This window comes from Jaculus jaculus, chromosome 1 (assembly GCF_020740685.1).
Source record: "Jaculus jaculus isolate mJacJac1 chromosome 1, mJacJac1.mat.Y.cur, whole genome shotgun sequence".
NCBI classification, from domain to species: domain Eukaryota; kingdom Metazoa; phylum Chordata; class Mammalia; order Rodentia; family Dipodidae; genus Jaculus; species Jaculus jaculus.
This window is the reverse complement of record NC_059102.1, coordinates 302539403-302557267: the sequence shown is the minus strand read 5'-3', so window position 1 is coordinate 302557267 and position 17865 is coordinate 302539403. Positions and strand designations below refer to the sequence as shown.

Sequence of the window (17865 nt, the reverse complement as noted above, 5' to 3'; positions counted from 1 at the left end):
GGAACTTCCAGCTGTAGGTAAGTTTTTCCTTTGCCTGGCCCTGGGCTGGGTTGATACAGGCCTATGTTGGAGGGGCTCAGCCAAGGCCCAGGCCCAGCCCGGAGGGGCCCCAGCCCTTACTCTCCACATGGCCTCTTTATCCCCTCCAGCTCTCTACATGGCAGGAGCTCCTTGAGCTTTCTGTGCTCTTTTCTTCTCATGCTTCTTTCCAGGCCCTCCACGTGGGATCTCTAGCCACGTGGGCACCTTTCCTTGTACTTCCCTCAACAAATATAATTTAATAATTATCCTTTTCAGTCTTCAGTTTTATTCAATTCTTTGATTAAAATTAGAAAGGAACCTAGACTTTAGGGTTCAAAGACTTTCCTAGACCCCTAGCACCCTGTTACAGAGTAGGGGATGGAGAGACAGTGAGCATGCCAGGGCCTCTAGCCACTGCAAATGAACTCCAGATGCATGCTCCACCATGTGCATCTGGCTTATGTAGGTTCTGGGGAATCAAACCTGGGTCCTTAGGATTCACAGGCAAGCACCAAAGCTCACCAAAACAGTATTTCTGGCTTCCAGTCTCTAATTTGAATCAAATCAAGTAAAAAACGGGACAAAAAGAATAATTCACTCTGGAGCTTCAACTCCAGCATAGCCTTTCAGCCTCAACCATACTGGCATACTCGGCCAAATGATTCTTTTGTGGGTTGGGGGAAGGGTTGCCCTGTGATTGTATAATATTTAATAGTGTTTCTGGCTCTACCTACAATGCCAGTAGTATTTCCTCAATAGTGACAACTGGACATGTCTCCAGATATTGCCAAGTGTGGGGGGAAGGAGAGAGCAAAATATCTACAACTGCCTCAAACTGAGAACAACTGCTAATAACAGGAAGAAGACTAACATATATCAGGTGGCAAAAGTATAAAGAATGGCAGGGGGATTGGAGAGACTGCTGAGTGGTTATGAGCACTTCCTGTGCAAACATGATGGTGGGAGGAGGCCTGAGAGATTGTTCCAATTGGATCCCCATGATCCACATGAAGAGTTGGTATAGCTACGCCTGTCTGTAACCCTGGTAAGTGTATTTCTGGGACAAACACCTGACCAGAAGCGGTTTATAAGAGGAAAGGGTTTATTTTAGGCTTACAAAATCCAGGGGAAACACAATTATGGCAGAAGAAGCTGGATTACTTTATCCTATATCCACAGGGGAGAGAGGGGAGGGAGAGGAGAGAAGCAAGCATTAGCCAACATGAGATGACTGAACACACACTTCACCGCTGGACTCCAGATCTACTCCCAATGACACACTTCCTGATACACTTGCTGAAAACTAAGTAGGAAGCTTAATATTAATCAAGAATACTTAAGGTCACAGGGACATTACTACATTCAAACCACCACAGTAGGTGAACAGAGACTGGGAGGTGTCAGAAAAATCAAAGAGAAAAGCAAAGGAAAATACCAGACTTGATCTCGACAGACTGTTTATTGAAGCACAGTGAGGGGAGGGGCTGCAAACTTCCCGTGGGATGGAGGGTGAAGCACTGAACTAGGCTGGGGTTCAAGCTTATAATGAGGATCCTAAGAAAAACCAGACTGTACCAGATGCAGGTCCAAGGGAAGTAGACAAGGAACTGTAGCTATTTGTATCCTTGTTCAGAATAAGCCTTTTTCAGCAAGATTGTCTAGGAAGGATACCCCAGATGGTTTAATGTTCAAGGCCTTCTGAGTTAAAGGAAGTTTTACCAGTCAGGGAAGTTGTCAGGCTTGTCTGGGACTGAATGCCTCTGATGTTCCCAAGACCTCTTAGTTTTTGGGAGAGTCAGTCATTAACCCTTTAGTTCCCTCTGGTTTCAGGGAAAGTCATTAACCCTTAAGGAGGGAGGAACGAAAGCTCTAGGATTAGCAAAAGACTCAGGTGAAAAAATAAGAATGAGTGAAAGAGCTCTCTGCTTGGCATGATGGCACCTGCCTTTAATTGCAGCACTTGGGAGGCAGAGGTAGGATGATCTCTGTGAGTCTGAGGCTAGCCTGAGACTACATAGTGAATTCCAGGTCAGTCTGGGCTACAAAGTGACCCTACATTAAAAAAAAAAATCAGTGTAAAAGAGTAGAACACTCCAACCACTCCTGCCATTACAGTTAAGTGCACCCTTCCACAGGCAAGCACATGGCATTGCATGGGCACATGCATGTGCACACACCACAGACATATTGCACACCAAGCAGAAACAAAAAACAAAAGTATGAAACACTTCGAGACTAGAGAGAAACTGGATAGTTGTTTGTATGGATTTTGATATGTAAACTTAGTTGGCTTATACTGTCTAGGTCAGTGGAGCAATTAACACATAATTAAAGCCCTAGTCTGTCACTTTGAGTAAGGGACAGGGCCTGAGTAATCCAGTTCAAGGTCTTAAAAGCAAGCGGGGCTGAGGACAGCGTGTTCCCTCCCTGATTTCCTAGTTCTCATAGGGTACATGCTTGATCTTCTATTCCTGCCTGTCCTACAGATTTTGAACTTGATTAGCCAACCTCCACTGTGTGCACCTCTTTATTCACTCTTCATTCTTTTCTACTGATTTGGTTTCTCTGATTGAACTTTGACTAATACGGCCTAAGAGAGTCCCTAATTTCACTTTGAAGAGACCTAATTGTGAAGATAAGAGCTATGTGATGACCTGGAACAAGAGCCGACTAGGCAGCGGAAGCAGAGTACAGACTTGGAGCAGAGAAAACAGCTCAGTAGGTTTTAGGAATAGTAAAAATGTGTACACACACACTCTTAAGAAAAATGTCTAGACCAAGAAGGTAGAGTGCTGAAAGCAAAGTGGGGAGGAGGTGAGACGTGTTGGGTTTCCAGACATAATTTTCAGATTAAGCCAGGCCTGACACTGAAGATTCCGAGGTGACGTTTTCACCCAATGCCAACTGAGTATTAGTTCCTGAACATTGGTTGGACATTTTTAAGTATCAAGATATAATTACCAGTACAACTTTTAGTTCATAAACTTTGGCAATTTATTCCTAAGCTGCTTGGGTGTATTTGGAATTTAGTGGGCTCAATCACCACCTCCCTTCTTGGAAAAATTCCTTCCTGGACCTTAGTTTTAAACTACAAAAGAAACTACACACATGTAAGCTTACTGCTCAGTGCCTTTTCCATGAAGTGCATACTCCTATATTCTGTATTCAAACCAAGAAGCTATACCTTAACGTCAAAAGCCCCCTCTGGTGGTTTCTTACTGTCATTGTCCTCCCCTCTGCAGGAAAGACAATTTTCATTTCTCACTCTACAGACCAAAGGATTATGAGTTGACACTTTATTTAAATGGAACGAATCAAGATGCACTCTTCTGTCTGGCTTCTTTCCCACACGTCGTTTTGTGCACGTTTGTGTGAGAATCCACGCGTGCTGTGTGTTGATAATTATTATTTTTTTGTAAACTTCCTTATTCTTGACCGCAATGGTTCTAGCAGCCTTGCTCTCTGACGAACTGTAAATTGAGTGCGTCCTGGACGCCTTGGCTTGTCCGTGTCTACAACGCTGCTTCTCACGTCATGATGATGCCAGAAATAATAAAAAAAATTCCAAGTGCGTTACTCTGGAGCTGCCAGAACCTTAAGATAAATCATTTCGCTGCATTTCTTCTGTTTGCCCACTACACACCAACCGCAAAATCGGGGAGAACTATAACCTAGCGACAGTCGACAACGGGGGAAGGCAAAGGAAAAGCTTCTCAAGAGCTTAGGAAATAAAAGACAAAAATGTCCGCCCACCTAAGGCGGGCAGCCCATGCCCTGGGGCCGCGCCGGAGCCCAGGTCACGTGGCCACCGCAACCCCCTGACGTTTGCTCTGAGGACATCACCACGTCGGAGACCCCGGATGCACAATGTCTCAAGGGCGACAAAAGACACTAAAACCCAGCGACCTTAGTTCGTCCTTTCTCGTCCTAACATGACAATGCTCTCTTCTACCCATCCTTCCGCCGCTCACGGACTAGTCTAGACAAGATGGCTGGTTAACGGAACGACCGGAAGCAGCCCTTCTCCAACTACATCCCACTTGGAACCCCTCCCCCCCACACACCAAAGCTCTGTGCGACACTTCCGGGACTGGGTTAAAGTCACCACTCCAAGCTGCGCCTGCTCAGCTGGGGCAACTGCGGCGGAAGTACAAGCGCTCAGTGGCCTGAGCGGAAGAGGCGTTCCGCTTCCCGTCGGCTCTCTCGCGAGAGTTGAGTTTCCAGGAGGCGGGGCGTGGGGCGGAGCCGAGCTCGGCGGGGCGGGGCTGTGGGCGCGCGGTGGGGGGCGTCGCGAAGGTTCCAGAGGCGTCGCGGGTGGAAGGCGGGCCGCGGAGTCGCGCACGGGAGCGCTCCGGCTTGAGCGCGCTGCGGGTACGGCGGCGGCTGGGCTTCGCGCTCGTGGCGAGCGTGTTGGTGCGGCGTGTTCTGCGTGCTCCGGTGCTCGGCTGTAGCTCCGGCCTTAGGCCCGACCATGGCTTCGGTGTTGGAGGAGGTAAGAGGGTCGGCCTTCTCTCACCGGGGGAGCGCCCGCGGCCCTGCATTGGCCGGATCTCGCCCGCGGCGGGTGGCGGCATCGTCCCGGCCCCCTGCCGTGGGCGGCCCCGGACCCTCGGCCGCGCACGCCGCCACCTGCCGCGGCCCCGGTGTTGCCCGGCCGCGTGCGGGACGTTGGGGGCGTGTCGTGATTCCCGCCTGGGGCTCTGGTCACCTTCACGTTGCCTCGGGTCCTTCCGTCCGCGTGGACCAGCCGCGGGCCAGCAAGCTCTGGGAAATTAAAACTGACTGCAAATTAAAACTCTCTTGGCGGAGGGCTTCGGAAAGAGTGTTCTTTTACTTACTAGTAGCTGTAGTGGGCCAAGTGAGTTAGCCTTTCATAGTCCGCGTTTCATAAGATTGCTGTACGCTGTATTCTTTCTCAGTGCTTACGCCAATGCAGTTCATGGCAAACCTGCTGTATGCCTCCCCCCTCCCCGCCTCTTTCGGCAGGGCTGGAACCCGGGGCCTCGCACCTTACAGGCATGCGCTCTGCCAGTCCTTATTATGTATATATGCGTTTCTAAAACGGTTGGAAAGTTAGGTGTAACTAATGATAGAAAATTCGGTTTGTTTTTATGTCTGTCTGTTTTCGATGTAGTTTCGCTCTAGCCCAGGCTGCCGTGGAATTCACTGTGTATTCTCAGGCTGGCTTTGAACTCACAGTGATCCTCCAACCTCTGCCACCCCCCCCACCTCGCCCGGCTGTTTTTAACCTTTATAAAACTGAACATGGATGAATTAAGGAGGCACTGCCTTAGAAAAACAAGTACGGCACTTTAATAGTCAAGAAGGGGCAACCAACTTGTATCAGCTGATGAACAGATGTACCAAATGTGTTACATCCTGACGGTGGGATAGTACTCAACCATAAGAAAGAATGGTGCAGTGACTGATATGCTAGGGCACAGATGAACATCATGCCATGTTACTGGAGGTATGAATCCCCTTATGAAATGCCTACAAATAGGCAAATTACCGACAGAGTGAATCTGTGGTTGCTAGGGGCTGAGACAAGAGTGAATGGAGTGAGCCTTTAAAGGACACTTAATGGATTTTTTTGGGGGGTGATGAAAGTCTTCTGGAACTAGATAATACTATGCTTCCTAACTGAAGAAAAGCCAGTAAATTGTACACTTTATAACGTTTGAAAACCACTGGCCTTGGAACTCACAGTGATACATATTTTTCTTTTTTAGAGAGAGCGCGCGCGCCAGAAGCGCGCGAATGGGTATACCAGGGCCTCCAGCCTCTGCAAGCGAACTCAGGATACATGCGCCACCTTGTGCATCTGGCTAACGTGGGTCCTGGGGAAACGAACCTGGGTCCTTTTGTCTTTGCAGGCCATTCTTCCAGCCCTGGCAGTGACATTCAGCCTTATAAGTTCTGGGATCAAAGATGTGAGCCACCACACCCAGCTAATGCTGTATACAAGTGTGTGTTTTCAGACCTTAAGTATATATGATGGAGAATGGAATTTCAAAGGGGAAAGTTGGGGGGTGGGGAGGGTGGGAATTACCATGGGATTTTTTTATAATCATGGAAAATGTTTTAAAAAAAAGTATAAACCTAAGAGTGGAATTGCTGGATCATAATGTTAAGATGCTTGCCAGTAGACTGTTTCAAAGTGGTTGCACTAAGCTGGCCATGGTGGCACACACCTTTAATCCCAGCTGTGAATTCTAGGCTACTCTGCGACTACATAGTGAGTATCAGGTCAGCCTGGGCTAGGGCGAGACCCTACCCTGCTAGGGTGAATCAAAGTAGTTGCACCATTCTAGGCACAGCCCTGTTTATCCATATGCTTTCCACATTTTGTTTCTTGGACTTTTTTGTATACCATTCTAGTGAGTGTCAAGTGGCATCTTAGGGATTTTCTGTTTGTTTCCCAATGACAAAAGAAATTGAACATATATTCATGTGCTTACTGTCTTGGTTTTTGAGTTTGATCTAGTTCAGGTTGACCTTGAACTTTGGATGTACCTGCTTCACTTCCCTAGTGCTTGTATTACAGATGGGGATGCTACCCCACCTAGTTATATGTGGTGCTGAGGATTGAACTCGGGGCTTCTTGCATATCAACTGAGCTACATCTCCAGCCATTCTGAGTTTTTTCATGCTATTTTATTGTTAAAATAGAGCCTGGTGTGGTGGCATACACCTTTAATCCCAGCACCTGGTAGGCCGAGGTAGGATTGCTGTGAGTTCAAGGCCACCCTGAGACTACAGAGTGAATTCTAGGTCAGCCTGGGCTAGAATGAGACCTTACCTCGGGAAAAAAAAAAAAAAAAGAAAGAAAGAAAATAAAATAAGAGACAAAGTCATCAAAGCTAAATAAGATACTAAAAGACTAGGTAGCAGGTAGAGCGTTATATAGAAACAGAAAACTTTCAAACTTCTGTGTAGCTTAGATACTATACTGAGTAGCATTTAAGGGTCTTTATTTGAACCTTTTTAGTTGATGGGAAGTATAAAGGTATAAAAGTATAAAGCTTTCTTCTGGTCAAGTGACCTAGTTAACTGGAAAGATCTTACACATTTATATATAATTAGTTCAGAGAACAATTGGGGAAAATATTTAAGCCCATTGTTATTATTTGGGTTTTGTTTTTGTTTGAGATAGTCTCTCATAGCCTAAGATAACCTTCAACTTTCCAGTCTTCCTCCATCCTACTCCCAAGAGCTTACAGTTGGGCACTACCACCACATTTAGTTTTAGTGCTGTGGATTGAACCCAGGGACTCCTCCATGCTAAGCAGGCACTGTACCAACTGAGCTACAACCCCCAATTTTCTTCACACTGTCTTTAGTGACGTTCTATAACTTTATGAAATGTCAGTTTCTAGAAAATAGAAGACTTTAATAAGTGATACATTGGCATCACAAGAAAATAGGCTTAGAAAAGATCAATTTTCGATAGCATGTTCATTTGAAAGTATGTCTTGGTTTTCCTTTCTGTGCAGATATGTCAAATTATGACTGTAAAACTGACCCCACTACTGAAGACAACTTTTCTTGAAAACAGATTTTTTTTTTATCTTGTGTCTTATAATCTCAAAATTTTTTGTTAAGTCTTTCAGTGGAAGGGAGAACAAAAGAAGGAATGGGAGGGGATTATGATCACATTACATTATGTTCAAATAGGACATCTGTGATTTAAATAAAGTAAAAAGATTTTAAAAACTCCAACCTGGGGGCTGGAGATGTGGCTTGCCAGCAAAACTAAAGGGCCCAGATTAGGTTCTCAAGTATGCATATAAAACCGGATGCACAAGGGGACACATACATCTAGAGTTCATTTGCAGTAGCTAGTGGTCCTGGTGTGCTCATTCTGTCTTGTCTCTCACTCTCAAATAAAATATTAGGTAAAAAAAGAAACATTTCTTTTAAAGGCAGGGCTGGTGCGATTGCTCTGTGGTTAAGGCACTTGCCTGCAAAGCCTAATGTCCTAAGTTCTGTTCCCCAGTACTGTCATAAAGGCAGATGCACAGAGTGGCACTTGCATCTGGATGGAGTTCATTTATAGTGCTTGGAGGCTTTGGCATGCTCATTCTGTCTGCCTCCTATCTCTGCTTCCAAATCAATTAAAGTAAAATCTAAGAATAAAAAAAAATTGTCAGGCTTGGTGATGCACACTTTCCTTTAGTCCCAGCACTTAGTAGGCAGAGGTAGGAGGATTGCCGTGAGTTAAGGCCAGACTGGGACTACAGAGTGAGTTCCAGGTCAGCATGGGGTAAAGTGAGACCCTACCTCAAAAAAATAAAAAAGCCAAAACCCCTCACAATTTTAAAGGTGCTTGCTTGAAAAGCCTGCCGGCCCAGTTCATTTCTCCTATATATCTAGGTAAAGCCAGATGCACAAAGTGATGGTTATGGAGTCATTTGTAATGGCAAAGGGTATGGTGTGTGTCTCACACGCGTGTTCTCCCTATCTGTCTCTCCCTCCCTCTCTCTTTCCCTCCCTTCCTCTCTTTCCCTCCCTCCCCCCCCCCCTCTCGTGTGCGCGCGTGTGCGTGTGTGCGTTTGCAAATATTTTAAAAACCAAAGGTCAAACTATGGTGGGGTATTTAAGATTTGGAAGGTGAGTGAGGACGGGTTGTTGAAAAGATGCGGAACAGTCATTGCCTCAGCACCATTGCTGCAGCACCTCGGACTCAATGCTTACCTCATGTAACATTTAAGAAGTATCACAAGGAAATCTAACTTTTTAAAGTTTCAGCACTCTGCTTTATAATTCTCCTGTTTCCTTTAAATTTTGTAAAACAAGGGCAAATAATTGCCTACCAAACTGGAAAATTGAGCTTAATTATCTGTCTTTGGTTTAAGATTGTTTCTTTTGGAAAAAACAATAAATAAAAGGGACAATTTATTTACAGCTCAGCAAGCCAGGGTGTTTGTAACTCATTCTTAAAAAATCGAGATGAGGTCTTTTCAGTTCTTATTTCAGTAGCTGAAATGTGTACTAGGACTTATCTCTCACTTTCCTTCTGTTTTAACAGTTGCAGAAAGACCTAGAAGAGGTAAAGGTCTTGTTGGAAAAGTCCACTAGGAAAAGAGTGCGTGATGCCCTTACAGTTGAAAAAAACAAGATTGAGACAGAAATAAAGAACAAGATGCAGCAGAAATCACAGAAGAAACCAGAACTTGTTGACAGTGAAAAGCCAGCTGCTGTGGTTGCTCCTCTTACAACAGGATATACAGTGAAGATCAGTAATTATGGTATGGCTTGCTTTGCTGTTTAGTTTTTTTTTTCTCCATTAAGCAGAAATAAGTCTTCCCCTTCATATTATATTCTTGTTATATAATATTTTAATTATGCTTGTGGTTTTTAAAATTTTTTATTTTTCAAACAATAGTTGCATTTATTTGTTTGAGGGTCAGACAGAAAGCAGTAGGCAGAGTGAGTGAGTATGAGCATGCTGCCAGGGCACCCTGCCCTGCAAATGAATCCAGACGCATGCACCACCTGGTGTATCTGTCTTTACTTGGGTAGTGGGAATCAAACCCTGGGCCATCAGATTTTGAAAACAACACCTTTGATCACTGAGCCATCTCTCCATGCCTAAAAATTTGCTTTTTAAAGTCAGCATAAGATATATTAGGTTTCATTATGGCATTTTCACATGAAATTTGTTTTTGTTGATTTTGTCCCCTTTCTACTTTCATGTCACATGGGACCTAGTTTTTTTTAATGTTTTGTGTTGACAGAATTGGTGTAGGTTGGATTGACAGTATATACTGAAGTGGCATTAATTAGATACTGATAGATCAAAAAGAATTAGAAACTATTGTTTTATCTGTGAGAATGAGGCATTTTGCTGTGTTGTCCAGGCTAGTTTCACAACTCAACTCCGGCTCAAGTGATCCTCCTAGGCTTCCCAAATAACTAGTAGTACAGTCCTATATCACTATGCAAATTTTGTCCCTGAAAATAACTGCAAAGGCTAGGGACAACTACTCCTTTTTGTCCCCCTTGGGAGACAGGGTTTCAATGATATAGCCAAAGCTGGCCTTGAATTCCTGGTCCTCCTGCCTCTAGGAGTGCAAGGACTCCAACAGTGTCGTACCACTGTGCCTGGCTCTATTAATATTTAGATGTAAGACAGAATTATTTCCCAAAAAACTGGAAATCTTGGTAAACAGGGTAATCTTGGTGTGCTTGTTTGGGATTGTGGCCTCTAATCCCAGATACTTGTGGGCTAATGGTACAAAGATTGCGTTTGAGGCCAGAGTGAGCAACTTACTTGAGACCTAGTTTCAAAGAAAAACTTTGTAGCCTGGCTTGGTACACACCTTTAATCCCAGCCACTTGGGAGTCTGAGGTAGGAGGATTGTTGTGAGTTCAAGGCCGGTCTGAGACTATATACCAGATCAGCCTACCTCAAAAAATAAAACAATACCAAAAAACCTCAGCCAAAATTCTGTAAGGCCAAAAATGTACCTCAGTGGTAAAGCGTTTTCCATGAAGGCTTGGGGCTTAAACTCCCAACACACAAATTTTTTTTTTTAAAGAAAAAACATTTCAGGATCATATTCTTGTCTTAAGGGAAGAGGATTGTGAGAACTGAGTTTGAGTCCATTTTACCCCTCAACAAATGCCTAAAACCACTGTTTATTATTGGGTTTTCATGTATTTATATTGTTGAGTTTTACTAAGCCATGTAAAATTGCTGTTCTAGAGATTTTAAGATTCTTCTGCCACTTGTTTTTGTTGTTGCTAGGATGGGATCAGTCAGATAAGTTTGTGAAAATCTACATTACCTTAACTGGAGTTCACCAGGTTCCCATTGAGAACGTGCAAGTGCATTTCACCGAGAGGTGAGTTCTCACAGTCCCTTATCATGGGAGTCTTCTGCTTAAGTTTGGAATTAATTAGTTTTGTATCTGCTCTGAAGAGGTGTGCACATCATTTGGGATAGCCACATGTAGACACTAAAATAGAGCTCTTGACGTTCTTATGAACTGTAGATTGCCTATCAGAATCCAAAGATGACACATTCATTCACTATTGTGTTACAGATCATTTGATCTTTTGGTGAAGAATCTAAATGGGAAGAATTACTCCATGATTGTGAACAATCTTTTGAAACCCATCTCTGTGGAAGGCAGTTCAAAAAAAGTGAGTGTGGTATATGTAATATATGTATACATTGTAAAACCGTATTGTAGTTTGAATGTGTACTTCCTGTTGAGTTGGGTGTTTAACTTGTAATTTGGATCTCCAGCCACTTGGCTGGAGGAGATGTCACTTGGGGAGAATCGTCTAGCCCAAAGGTGTAAGAGAGCAGTTTGAATGCCAGGTTTTGTGGTGCATGCCTTTAATCCCAGCACTAGGGAGGCAGAGGTAGGATTGTCGTGAGTTTGAGGCCACCCTGAGACTAGATAGTGAATTACAGGTCAGCCTGGTCTAGAGTGTGACCCTACCTTGAAAAACCAAAAAAAAAAAAAAAAAAGAGGAGAAAGCAGTTTGAGCTCTGGGAGTCCTGCTTGCTGCCATTGGATTGTGTGTGTTGGTCCTGGTGTTTTGCTTGCTGTAGTTTTTCTCTTGGCTTGGATCTATGGAAGTTAGCACTTTCTTTCCACCATTGATGGAACTTCCCCTGGATCTGTAAACTTGAAATAAATCTCTTCCTTCCATAAACTGTGTTTGGTTGGATGCTTATCCCTGCATTTTGGAATGAAGTACTACACTCCATTAAGTTGAATCTGGCTGTTTCAGAGTTGAGAGAAACTAAATTTTCTGCTGTATCTGGTATCAGTAAACTGCAGCTTATTGCTGCATTTGTAAACAATGTATTACTACAACAGAGCCATTCTTCCTCATTGTTTATGGCTGCTTTTTTTTTTTTAAATGTTATTTATTTATTTATTTGAGAGCAACAGACACAGAGAGAAAGACAGATAGAGGGAGAGAGAGAATGGGCGCGCCAGGGCTTCCAGCCTCTGCAAACGAACTCCAGACGCGTGCGCCCCCTTGTGCATCTGGCTAACGTGGGACCTGGGGAACTGAGCCTCGAACCGGGGTCCTTAGGCTTCACAGGCAAGCGCTTAACCGCTAAGCCATCTCTCCAGCCCTGTTTATGGCTGCTTTTGCACTATAGTGGCAGGGTAGAAACCTAATATAATTATTATCTGGCTCTTTGCCAAAAAAACCCGGATCAGTTCATTGTAGAAGATAGATGCTTATAATAAGCTTATTACATTAAAATCAAGAATAGAGATTTGAAATGGTTAAGAGTGAGCTTTGAGCTGGGGAAGATACCAGCTACACCAGCTGCTTGGGAGGTGGATCAGATGATCAGTGCTTTATGTGCAATCATAAGCACTGACTTTGGAGCCTTAGCAAGCACATAAAAGGTGTGTGATCCCACAGGTTTGCTGGCTACCTAGTCCAGCCAACTAAGTGAGCTATAGGTTCCTTGCAAGACCTTGTTTCATAAGGTAGAGAAATACTGAAGGCACCCAATGCTTTTAATTCTTGTTTTATATGTAGGCGCTCACTCTAGGCCATGCCAACCTAGAATTTAACTCTGTAGTCCTCCCAGACTGGACTTGAACTCACAGTGATCCTCTCTTTCCCAAGTGCTGAGATTAAAGGTGTGTGCCACCATGTCCAGCACCCAGTGCTTTTAAAAAATAACCTAATTTTCACTAATTCAGATAATTTTTTTTTTTTTTTTTTTTTTCCTTTTTTGGTTTTTACCTTGGTCCAGGATGACCTGGAATTCACTATGTAGTCTCAGGGTGGCCTCAAACTCTTGACAATTCTCCTACCTGTGCCTTCCAAGTGCTGGGATTAAAGGTATGCATTACCACACCTGGCTTTGGACCTTACTTTTCAGTTCATATTTTGTCCCAGGGAAGCCTTCCCAATTAAAGTTCTTTCCAGCATCTCGTTAGGCCCTTTTTGAGATAAGATTTCATGTAGCCCGGGCTGGCTTTGAACTCTGTGTAGTGAAGATGACCTTGAACTCCTGTACTCCTGCCTCTACCTTCTGAATACTGATATTAGTTATGTACCAGTATGCCTTGTTTTATGTGACGCTAGGAATCCAACACAGGGCTTCATGCAGTCTTCCAACTGAGCTACATTCCCAGCCCTCTGCTTAGGTCTTGATAGCTATTAGTAATTGAAGGCAGTCAGATTTTACTTGTGTATTCTGGCCTATTCATAAGTATTATCAGCATCACAAATATTTCTTATATACTAGGTACTTGAGTAAATTACTCTCGTGTTTATGCTTATGTCATATAAGTTATATTTCTCTTCCCACTTTTCCAGGTCAAGACTGACACAGTTATCATCTTATGTAGAAAGAAAGCAGAAAACACACGATGGGACTACTTGACTCAAGTTGAGAAGGAGTGCAAAGAAAAAGAGTGAGTTTACTTTCCTTTAGCAGCTGTATAGTGATGTCCACTTCCTAGTCTCATTACTCTAATGTTCTTTCAGTTGTCAGACCTGTTTGAGGAGGGCATGTATCCAGCAAGCTGTTCCTAAGGCAGTAACTATAGTTAACTCTCTTATGCTTACTCCTGGGCATATTGGTATTTCTATAGATACTATGCCTATTTTCAAATAATTGTGCTTTAGGAATTGCAAAGTAGCTCAACCTCCCAAGTAGTAGTTTTTTAAAGTTTTTTTTTTGGGGGGGGGTCATGGGGGCTCCCAAGGTAGCTCCAGGCTGGCCTCAAACTCAGAGTAAACTTCTGCCTCCCAAGTGCTATGATTGAAGCTATGTGCCACTGTGCCCAGTAAAGTTCATTTTTTAATTTTTATTATTTAACTATTTTATTTGAGAGAGAAAGGCAGATAAAATGGGTGCGCTAGGGCCTCTAGCCACTGCAAATTAACTCCAGACACATGTGTTCCTTTGTGCATCTGTCTTATGTGGGTCCTGGGGAGTTGAACCAGGATCTCTAGGCTTCATAGGCAAATGCCTTAACCACTAAGCCATCTCTCTCCAACTCTTAAGTTTTTTCTTAAAATAATAGTTTTATTCATTTGAGAGAGGGTATGGATGCACCAACGTCTCCTGCTACTGCAAACAAACTCAAGACTTATATCCTGTTTTGTTCATCTGGCTTTATGTGGTATTGGTGTCTTTTAACTGTTGAGCCATCTCCCCAGCCCTAATTTAAGTTTCTGATATGCAGTTGGTTTTTTTCAAGGCAGTGTTTTACTCTAGCCCAGGCTGTCTTGGAACTCATAGTGATCCTCTTAGCCTGTGTCTACCCAGTACTGGGACTAAAGGCACCACCACACCCAGCTTTACTTTTTTTTGTTTGTTTTTTAAGACAAGGTCTTACTCTGTGGTCCAAAACTATAAATTTGTTCTGCTTCTTAGGGATGCAGGTATGTGCAGATGTTACACTTAGCTTTTTTCATGGGTACTGAGGATCTTAACTCAGGTCCTCATGTTTGCACAGCAAGTGCTCTTACCCAGTGAGCCATCTCCCCCACCCCTAAAATACTTTTAATAAAGTGATGAAACATGCTTTTAAGAATTAAGACAAGTTGGGCTGGGAGATGTTCTTTAGTGGTAGGAAAGGCTTGATTTCAAAGCCTGACAGCCTGGGTTCAATTCCCTAGTACCCATGTAAAGCTAGATGCATAAAGACTGCACATGCATTTAGAATTTGGAGTGACAGAAGGCCCACCTCTGCTTCTTCTCTCTCCCAAATTAAAAAAAAAAAATTGCATGCCTTTAATCCCAGCACTTGGGAGGCAGAGGTAGGAGGGTTATGGTGACTTTGAGGTCACCCTGAGACTCCATAGTGAATTCCAGGTCGGCCTAGGCGAGAGTGACACCCTACCTTGAAAAACCAAAAAAAAAAAAAAAAATTTAGATAGAGTTGAAAAAGTACTTGTTCACTTACTTTCTGTTAAGATCACAGGAGATCTCACCTCTGCTTAATGATTTCCTTTGTGTACAACTAGGTATGTAATTTCATAAAAATAACCAATAATGTGCTGTGGTTGTATATTCCAGCTTTTTGTCTAGCCCTCTACTTTCTACCAGGGTTAACAACCTGAGATTGTATCTTCCCAAGCTTCAGTTTCTCTATTGTGCTCTCTCAACAGAAAGCCCTCCTATGACAATGAAACAGATCCCAGTGAGGGATTAATGAATGTCTTAAAGAAAATTTATGAAGATGGAGACGATGATATGAAGCGAACCATTAATAAAGCCTGGGTGGAATCAAGAGAGAAGCAAGCCAAGGGAGAGACAGAATTTTAAGACTTCAGTTTTGGGGAACTGTGTTGTGGAAATTTGTGTTTCCAGTAAGGGAATGTTGTTGAACTGCACATAAATTTGAGAGACAAGAATTTACATAGCCACCTTCTAGGAGAAGGCAGTGAGCTTGCCAGTGGAGGATGTATTTTAAATATGATTATTAAGCTTCCTCCAAAGATAGTTTCATTAGTACCCTGGTAATTTTGTTCAAAAAAGGGTTATGGCATTCTTGTTGAGATGTAAAAAGTGTGTCTAACCCAACGAAAATGATACATTGTGTATTTCTGTTCAGTTGGAAGGTAGGAAACAAAAGTATTTGACTGCCTGTAACTTACATCAGCTATGCTAATGTAAAAATAAGAGTAAAGCCAAAATATTCACTAAAATTCCAATTTGTACATGTATGTGACAGTTACTGCAGAGCAGTTGATACTTTATCACCAGCTTGAGCAGTGTATATACCATGCATTACCATGCTCTAGTCATCCAATCACAAGTGCTCCTATCTAGAATTAAATATATGTTTGTGAATATAAAATTGAGACAAAATACAAACTTGACAAAAATGTATAAGCATCTTTATATGAGAGGAACTGCCATGGACCAGATGGTTTACAGAACAGCTATGAAACAAAAATAATTTGAAAATCCATCTATGCCTATGTTCAATAAAGTTTGATTTTTATTTAACAAAATGGTTTTACTGTTTTAAGAATATGTCAGACAAATTAGGCTTTGCCACTGCATTTTATTGGAGGTAGTAGCTGATGCAGTTAGGTAGCAAGATAAAGGAAAAATCCAAGAGGATCACCAAAACTGTGATTTACAAGAATCCAGTAAAAGTGGTAGGATTTCAAATGAACAAAAACAGTCTATGTGCATTTATCTGGTGAAAATTAATGATACAGAGGGTTGGGAGCATTCAAATATAGGAGGGCATATCCACATGAGAGAATCTGTATAGTGATTTAGAATGAGCAACAGGATAGAATTATGTTGAAAAGCAAAGTACAAAATGGCAGCATAGTTGCTTCTGTGTAAAAATAAATTTGTGTACCTGAACAAGATACTGGAGAGTTAGACCTTTTGATTTACACCTGTAATCCTAGCCCTTGAGATCAGTCGAGGCAAGAGGTCACCCTTGGCTGTGGACCTTAGACTAGGTAATTTGTAAATATACAGACATTCTCAGTTCTGGAAGCTGGAAAGACCCAGATCAAGTGTCAATCTATTTGTCATTTTGTGAGGGCTTGCTTTCTGATTATTGTACCCCAAAATGATGGAATTAGAAAATCACTATTGCAGTCCTTAAGGCAGTAGATAAGGGTTGTAATCACTATTGACATACAGACCACTGAGCCATTGGACTTTGCTAGAAAGTACCTTTTACCTCTACAGACTTGAGTGGTGAACTTGAAATGCAGGGATCAGGGTGGGCCTACCTGGATTGCATCTAAGCATCGTTAAAAGTTGGGACAACCTGAAAATGTGCCTTTGATACAATACAGTACCCAGCACTGCCAATGAAAATTCACCTGAGCGACACAACCTGCTTCTGGCCCAGCTTCTTACCCATCAATTTGCATATGAAATTCAATGAGGCCAACAATCAAATGGACACTCTAGGACAAATGGCCTCATTTCTCCAACTACAATGGGAGGACTAAAGCAAGTGCTTATGAAACAAAGAATTTAAGATAGCAACTGGATGAAATACATTGGGTTTTTTCAGATAACAAGATGACAACACATTATTAATACTAGAAAGCCAATTTGATGGTTCTGGGTATGAGAAGGTTACTGGTTATTAAGATGAGCAGAAAATAAAGTTTTAAGAAAGGGGGCTGAGGCTGGAGAGATGGTTTAGGGATTAGATGCTTGCCTGTGAAGCCTAAGGACCTCGGTTCGATGCTGGATTCCCCAGGACCCCTGTAAGCCAGATGCACAAGGTGGCACATGCAGCTGGAGTTCATTTGCAGTGGCTGGAGGCCCTGGTGTGCCCATTCTCTTACCTGCCTCTTTCCTTTTTCTGTCTGTTCTCTCAAATAACTAAAATTAAAAACAAGAAGGGGGGGGGGTGCTGGAGAGAGATGCCTTAGAGGTTAAGGTGCTTGCCAAGCAAAGCTTGGGAAGCCAGTTTTGGTTCACCAGAACCTATGTAAGCCAGATGCACATGGTAGCATATGCATATGGAGGTTGTTTGCCGTGGCTAGAGGGCCTTAGTGCACCCATTCTCTCTAATAAGTGAATAAAAATTGTAATCTAACCCAGGAATTCAGAGCCATTTCTACCTCCCAAATTACAGAATTGGTCACTTAAGTCTTGCCTGATACACTATTTTTGTTGGTTTGAGAACAGGGTCTCATGCAGCCCATGTTTGACCTTTAGCCCACTATATTGCTGAAGCTGGCATTGAACTCCTGATCCTCTTGCCTGAGCCTCCTGAGTTCTGGGATGTCAGACATGCACCACCCCACCTATCTTTGCTTAATACTTTCTCCTAAATATTATCTCTTATCTAGTACCACTACTTTAGTTCAGGCCCTTGATTCCTCAATTAAGCAATCCTACAA

At 42.9% G+C, this 17865-nt stretch overlaps 1 protein-coding gene across 1 annotated transcript; it reads left to right on the top strand.

Annotated features, from left to right (window-relative positions):
- The first annotated feature begins 4355 nt into the window (after window positions 1–4355).
- LOC101614779 (calcyclin binding protein) lies at window positions 4356–16359 on the top strand. The gene is made up of 6 exons (XM_045142218.1): window positions 4356–4513; window positions 9053–9272; window positions 10775–10871; window positions 11073–11172; window positions 13336–13433; window positions 15139–16359. The coding sequence occupies exons 1-6, from the start codon at window positions 4493–4495 to the stop codon at window positions 15293–15295; spliced, it is 693 nt and encodes a 230-aa protein (XP_044998153.1). The 5' UTR covers window positions 4356–4492; the 3' UTR covers window positions 15296–16359.
- The last annotated feature ends 1506 nt before the right edge of the window (window positions 16360–17865 follow it).